General features: G+C 46.8%; 1 protein-coding gene across 1 annotated transcript; it reads right to left on the bottom strand.

Moving 5' to 3' along the window:
• On the bottom strand, positions 2177-7139 carry LOC8081535 (cytokinin dehydrogenase 2). The gene is made up of 2 exons (XM_002454958.2): positions 5916-7139; positions 2177-3014 (listed from the first exon to the last, which is right to left on the bottom strand). The coding sequence occupies exons 1-2, from the start codon at positions 7035-7037 to the stop codon at positions 2403-2405; spliced, it is 1734 nt and encodes a 577-aa protein (XP_002455003.1). The 5' UTR covers positions 7038-7139; the 3' UTR covers positions 2177-2402.

The raw sequence follows: 7431 nt of genomic DNA, 5'->3' as shown, positions 1-7431 counted from the left end.
GACGAGGGACCTGTGCGCGGCCTGTTTCTTTCCTAGGCAGTACAACAGAGATCTAGCTGGGATCTAGCAATATCCATAGAACAGTGACAAACCGTCCACTGTGTACCGCTGCAGATTCTTTCGTAGGACGTGTGTACTGCTGGCAAGCGAGTAAAAAGAGAAGTGGTCTGAAGCACAAAGAAAAACTTCTCCCATCAGTAAGATATACCAAATTAATATGACCTAATGTGTGTGTGCACATTTATTTATCTATGCATGTATATATAATTTATTTATTCATGCGCAATGTTCATACTCATCATATATATATATATATATTACTCGTGTGAGTAGCTACTCGCACCTGCGAGTATACGCACACGGTGCAGGTAGTCCACACGAACCTATGTTAATGGGCTGGTGCTGAAGCTAACGGGTTTGGAACCGAATGTGGAGCATGCGTGTATCTACAGGAAATTTTTAAAAAAGGAGACGCTAATTACGGGATTCTTTCTTGGCCGAAGACCGTAGTTCCCCTTTTTAATATGTACGTATATGAGTTTTTTTAAATAAAGTATTCATGCATACTTCTTGTGGTGATTGCTATATGTATTTATACTTTGTTTAATAGAGTATTTATACACTTTTTGAAATGTTGTATCTGTACATATACTAGTTTTATAAAAGGACGTATGCATTCATACTGAGTATATGCATATACTTTACGTGACAAAAGGGTATTTGTACTAGTTTTTAAAAGGATATATGTATTCATACTGAGTAAATGATATATACTTTACGTGATAAGGGAGTATATCTACATACTATTTTAATACTTTGATAAATACACCCAGGCCCGTATATTGGGCAGTGCAAGTGGCGCGACCATCTAAAAGGGAGTACTTGTACAAATTTTTGAGACAAATTTTTAACAGAGTGCTTACATACCTATATACTCTGCAAGCTAGATAGTATACACATACTATGTTTCAGGCTATACAAAACATTTAATTACAAAATCCCTCCCTGAAAAACTTAAAAAAAAGTGTATGTCCAAAACATACTCCCAACAGTATGGTGAGTCTTTCCGACAGGCATATTCACAAAACAATTATAAATTTTTTGTGACAAATTAGTCCAAGAGAAACTTCATTTATTCATACATAACATGATGTATGCAGCCAGCAATTAGGCCACGGTAACGATTTTTCCTGCAATATACATATTGGAAAACCATTATTTTAATCCTAACAAGTATCAATTGATACTCTAATTAGTGAAGAAGTATTCAATAATACACTTATTGAAAACGTATGCAGAGATACTAACTATTTTCTAAAAGATAACCTGAAAATTAAAGGAAACAGATAATTATATTATATGGAATGCACTCATACTTGCCATACGGCCATACCTCAATGTCAAAATCACATCGATTAATCGATACAACTTCCGTGGCCAAACACACATGTTGTCTCACATTGCATTACGCTAACTGTCACAAACACATCGAACTTGCTGTCGCCGTGTATGAAGAAGATTAGAGAAAAAAATTCCCCAGAGCAGGACATGCCCTGCAAATGCAAGATTGATGAACAGGACCAACCGACCAAGACTAGTAACAAATCCACGAGCTTCAACAAGGAGGAAAGCCATGCCGGCGTCAGGGTGCCGTGCGCTCACTGGGAAGGGGCCGCCGTCAACCACAAAGCACCGCGCTCTCTACGATGCTGATTGGGAGGGGACCCCACTGCCAGGACCTAGGAGCTAGCGCCACCGGATCTGCCATCGGGGACGATGCAGGCGGCGCCGGATCTTGAACGACATGGCGACGCCGAACTCCGGCATGGTGCTGCTCGGTAGGGGCTGAGAATCTTGCATGCTTGCGCAGGCCGCTCGATGGAGAAGGTAGTTGCAGCGCCGGCGGTGCCACAAGATCAAGAGGAGGAAGGGAAGAGGTGGTGGTGGCGGCGGCTACTGGGAGAGGCTCAAGAGGGCCTCTGATGCAGGATGTTGTATACGGAGTATATGAATATATGGTCTAACGGCTGAGGATTTGCTACTAAACCCGATAAGCCAGACAAGGGGGCAATTTCTGTGGAGAACCGGCCCGCATCGGTGGACGATGACCGGAAAAGGAATCGGAGTAGCTACACGTGTGTATATATATATATATATATTGACAACAGTACAACACTACTGTTCAATCGTACACTCTTGTCACGCGCTTGCATGCATTGCTCGATCAACTTTTTGACGTGCATGCACATGCCTATTACTACTATTATTATCTAGTAGACAGCTAGTAGTACGTAGTAACTGTATCACTTGACTACTCATCAGCACATGCAAAACACAGCCATGCATATTATGCCTTGAAGCTTGCTTTGCATTATTTCATGCAGCAACACGATCGACGATGATCATATCATCAGGCCGGCAAGTGGGTACGAGAAAATCCTCTGGCCCCGCGACAGGATTGCCATGGGGTCGTATTTCCTCTTACGGCGGAGGAAGGTGTCCCACCTGCGGGTCCCGAAGTGCCGCGCCGCCCACTCCGCCTGCGTCGTGTAGTAGGCCAGGTACTGCGTGCACGGGATGCCGGCGGCCTCGCAGAACCGCGCCACCTCCGCGTTCTGCTCCTCCATCCGCCGCATGTCGCCGTCCGCCACCGCCGACCGCAGGATCCCCACCGTATAGAACACCTCGTCGTCGTCCTCATCGTCCTCGGGGAGGGGGAGCACCGCCGACGTGGCGCTGTCCCACTTGCCCCGGTTCATGGGGTAGACGAGCACGGGGCCGCCGCCGCCGCCGCCGCGGAGCAGGACGCCGTGGAAGACGCCCGCGGCGAAGTCGAGGATGCTGGAGCGCGGGAGGAAGAGGTTGAGCCACGGGTGCGGCACGTCCCAGAGGCCCTCGCCGCGGAGCTTGCGCTCGCCGGCGCTCACGCGGTCTAGGAACTGCACGTACGACACGTCCTGCACGAACGCGAACCCCCGCGCGTACCGCAGCTCCTGCACCAACACCTCCACACCCTGCATGTATCATGAGATGAGACTGGCTATAATTTTGATCGATGATATGCATGACGAGATGGATAAGCTAGTGTCACGTTGTTGTGTGTGCAAAGATTCGATTGTTCACTACACTGTGCTTTGCATGTGTCCATGCCGGGATCTGCGCGCGAGTACACGTCAACTTGCACTGCCATCATCGATGGTGATATATATGGCCGGATAGATTGTGGTGCTCGACTGCTTGCACGGTCACTTTCGTGGAAAAACTTGGCCGTCCCAACTGAACTGACACATCTGCTTGTGTACCTAGAGACGCTAGTAGTACGGCTGTTGCTGTCGTTGGTGCAAACAGATCGATCCGTCGTTGGCAGTGGAGCTGATGTCGGTCTAGCTATAGCTTGCTAGTATGTGAATGCGAGCTGTGCAGTACTGTATTTGGTATAACAGTGATGAAGAGTACTCACATGTCTATCTAAGGCCTTGTTTAGTTAACAAAAACTACCAAAAATTTTCAAGATTCCTCGTCACATCGAATCTTACAACACATGCATGAAGCATTAAATATAAATAAAAATAAAAACTAATTACACAGTTTACCTGTAAATCGCGAGAAGAATCTTTTAATCCTAGTTAGTCTATGATTGGACAATATTTGCCACAAACAAACGAAAAGTGCTACAGTACCCGAATCCAAATTTTTTTGCAAACTGAACAAGCCCTATATAGCTTGCTATTGCTAGTATGTGAATGCAAGCTGTGCAGTATTTTAGTTCTTTTTAGATTTTCCGTCTCATCGAATCTTTAGACGCATGTATGGAGCATTAAATATAAACGAAAATAAAAATAAATTACACAGTTCACCTATAATTTGCGAGAGAGAATTTTTGAACCTAGCTAGTACATGATTGGATAATATTTGTCAAATACAAACGAAAGTGCTATGGTGTCCATTTTGCAAAAAATGTTGGAACTAAACAAGGCCTTACATCTTGGCATCTTGCATTATTTAGGTGAATGATTCATATCTATAGCCAAGTACTAATACTTGCTACATTTGTAAATATAATTTTGTTTTTGGGGCACTAGCTAGTCTTATCATATGACTATACTTGACTCATTTTTCTCTAGCTAACTAGCTACACTATAGTGTTCATGACTTAGTCTTGTTATCCAACTGGAATAGTATTATAAAAAACATTATAGCCAATTAACTGCAAATATACCATCAATGATTATTTAAGGTCTTAGCAGTCTAAATTACATTGAATTTTCAACAACTTGCTGTCAAAAGTATTTCTTATTTCTTTGTTTTGTGTTCACGAAATGATATGTATTGTATGGCAGCTTGATAAAATAAACTACATAATGTTTTTTTTATCATAGAGGCAATATAAGATTTTTCACTACTAGCCATCTAAAAACTCCAAAATATTCAGTATGTCTAATTAAGCAGGTCCGTATATAGTATATAGGACAACTGTTTCTCAAAAGAAAAATCAGAAGCTAGGAGTTTAATTTAAGATTCATATAGGAGATTATTCAAATTGGCCAACTAAAAGCTTGTACAAACATTTCAAAGAAAAGGGTTTTGTGAAATTATTGCTCTGGCCTAAACACTCATTATACAAACGTACAACTACATTTATTTTCTACAAGAGCAAAAATGGAAAGTTAGGTGTGTACTTCCTTTTTTTGGTGAAGTGTGTACCCGAACTCCACATGCCTGCCCCTACCGGCGGTGATCCTTTATTAGCTTACGAAATGTGTGGGTGAATAATGTCTACTTAATATCATTCAATAAAAATTACGGAGCTGTTTGGATGATACCAACAAACTGTTATATATAGAGAGTATAGTCATACAAAATGTGGTTTCGAAAAAACAGATTGTGGGTGTGATTTCTGAAAGTCCAAAAGGACTATGATTTTGGTAAAGCCATAGTTCTATAAACTAAAATGCTTGTTGGAGCAAAACACTTAGCAGTTAAAACCAAAAATTTTTGTAAAATCAAAGTACTTATCAAATATTTAAAAAATAGTTTAAATCCAAATAAGGCCTAAAGTGTGCGTGTGTGTGTGTGTTTCATTTCCTTGTGTGCCTTGTTTAGTTCCAAAATATTTGGTGCAAAATGCAAATTTTTTGCTATTTTGCATTTTGGAAGTAAACAAGGGCCTTGTTTAGTTCCGAAAATTTTTGGAAAATGGACACTGTAGCACTTTCGTTTATATTTGATAAATATTGTCCAATCATGAACTAACTAGACTCAAAAGATTCGTCTCGTCAATTTCGACCAAACTGTGCAATAAGTTTTTATTTTCGTCTATATTTAATACTTCATGTATGCGTCTAAAGATTCGATGTGACGGGAAATGTGAAAAATTTTGTAAAATTTTCTGGGAAGTAAACAAGACCAAGGTGTGCTTTGACTCATCGGGTCTCTAAAGCAGCAAGAGTAGATTTTTGTACTAACTTACCTTAGTACTAAAATGTTTGTAGCAACAAAACCATATATAATAACCATATATAACAAGAGTTATATTAGCGAGGCTAACTGTCGAGGCCTTTTTTCAAAAATCTGTTGAGGCTTTGACTCTTCAAATGGATGCATGCAAGTCTTATAAAATTGAAACTATGTAGGAGTAGCTTTGGAATGATATGCACGACAAGGGACTGACAACGGCAGGGCATGCAAGTACGATGTTGACGCTGCACGACCGCCGATGCTGCCCCACAGCTTAGCTTGCACCGTTGTAGTTGTAGCCAGACATGCATTCCTCACACGCCAAAAGTTGAAGACGACAATAATCCAGATCAACCACGACCCAAACTCTTATCATTAACCGATCGAAATCGATCATGTGGCTGGCGTATGCACGTAGAAATAAACCGGCCGCCGGCGGCGGTCATCGATCGTGTTACCTTGTCAACGTCTGCGGCGGTCGTGTCGCTGGCGCCGCCGTAGTACAGCGCGCCCTCGAGGCAGTACAGGACGCCGGCGGCCTCCTTGGCAAGCGCGGCGATGCGCGCGGCGTCGGCCGTCGAGTAGAAGGACGACGGCGGCTGCGAGCGCCAGCTGCCGATGAGGCCCTGGCCCTGGAAGTCGGTGAGGACGGAGCCCTCGACGTAGTCCATGAGCCCGGCCAGCGCGCCGCCGTCGTCGATGAGCCGCTCCTGGTCGGCCGTGAGGTCCGCGGCGGCGGTGTAGAGGAGCCGCACCCAGCGCGCCCTGGCCGGCGCCGGCGCCAGCGGGATCCGCGCGCGCGTTATGATCCCGAACTGCCCCAGCCCTCCCAGCACGGCGTCGAAGAGGTCAGCGTCCTTGTGCTTGGAGCACGTGACCATGTCACCTGTTCCCGTGACGACGTCGAGCTCGAGGACGTTGGATATCTGCGGGCCGTGTCGGAACGCCTGCCCGCTGATGCCGGCGTTGGAGAGCGTGCCGCCGACGGTGAGGTGGAGGTAGTCCGTCCAGGACCGCGGCGTGAGGCCGTGCGCCAGCGCGGCGTGCAGCACGTCCACCCACAGCTGCTCGCCGCCGGCGTCGATGTAGCGCCCGTCCACCGACACGGCGAGCCTGTGGTGGCGCCCTGCTGCGACGGCGAGCGACGCCATGTCGATGACGACGCCGCCGGGGGCCGTGGCCTGGCCCCGGGTGGAGTGGCCGCGGCCCCTGGCGGAGACCGGGAACGGCGTGGCGCTGGCGCTGGACGCCCGCAGCAGCGCGGCGATGTCGGCCGCGCACGACGGGTAGAACACGGCCGCCGGGCGCCGCGCTGCGTCCACGGTCACGTTGGTGCCGAAGTCGGTGGACGCGCGCGCCGTGGCCTCGGCGTCCGTGCGGATGCGCGCTGCGGTGGTATTAATGTCGGCGAGGACTCGGATGATGTCGTCGATGACGACGGACGACGACGACGCGGTCGGAGGCGGCGCCGCTGAGGCGGCGAGCGTGGGCGGGTGCGGGTCGACGGTGAGGGCCGAGAAGACGTAGCTGAGGAGGAAGCAGAGCGCGACCATGGTGGTCGTGGCTCTAGCCGTCGTCATGACGACCGATCGATCCACTTGATGATGGAGCTCTAGCTAATTAACTAGCCGGGCCGGCTCTCTCGTTTTGACGATGTATATATATGCATGTATTGTACACGCAGCAGTGGGGAGCCGTGGGTGGCCTATATATCCCCGGCGATGACGTAGGACGACCGGACCGATGAGAAATACGTACATGAGATCTGCAGACAAAGACGGATCGAAGATATTGGTGTCGTGCAGTGCTAGCTAGCTCTTGCTAGCTAGGTGATCGATGTTGATTAGACACGTACACACATGCATGCATGCATGCATGAAATTGCATTGCAATGTGGTCAGGTCAGGTGATCAGCTAGCCGCAGCCAGCCAGCCATTCACGAACTCTTGACGAGAAATAAAGGAGAAGGGATAT

Source organism: Sorghum bicolor, chromosome 3 (assembly GCF_000003195.3).
Source record: "Sorghum bicolor cultivar BTx623 chromosome 3, Sorghum_bicolor_NCBIv3, whole genome shotgun sequence".
Lineage (NCBI taxonomy): Eukaryota > Viridiplantae > Streptophyta > Magnoliopsida > Poales > Poaceae > Sorghum > Sorghum bicolor.
Note: the sequence above shows the minus strand (reverse complement) of the source record. Positions and strands in the feature narration are given on the sequence as shown.

Bases quoted from the DNA above. Each gene is read 5' to 3' on its own strand.
- LOC8081535 (XM_002454958.2), bottom strand. From the start codon at position 7,037: ATGACGACGGCTAGAGCCACGACCACCATGGTCGCGCTCTGCTTCCTC. The intron at 3,015-5,915 runs GTAACACGATCG...TGATACATGCAG, and splicing joins CCGCCGCAGACGTTGACAAG to GGTGTGGAGGTGTTGGTGCA.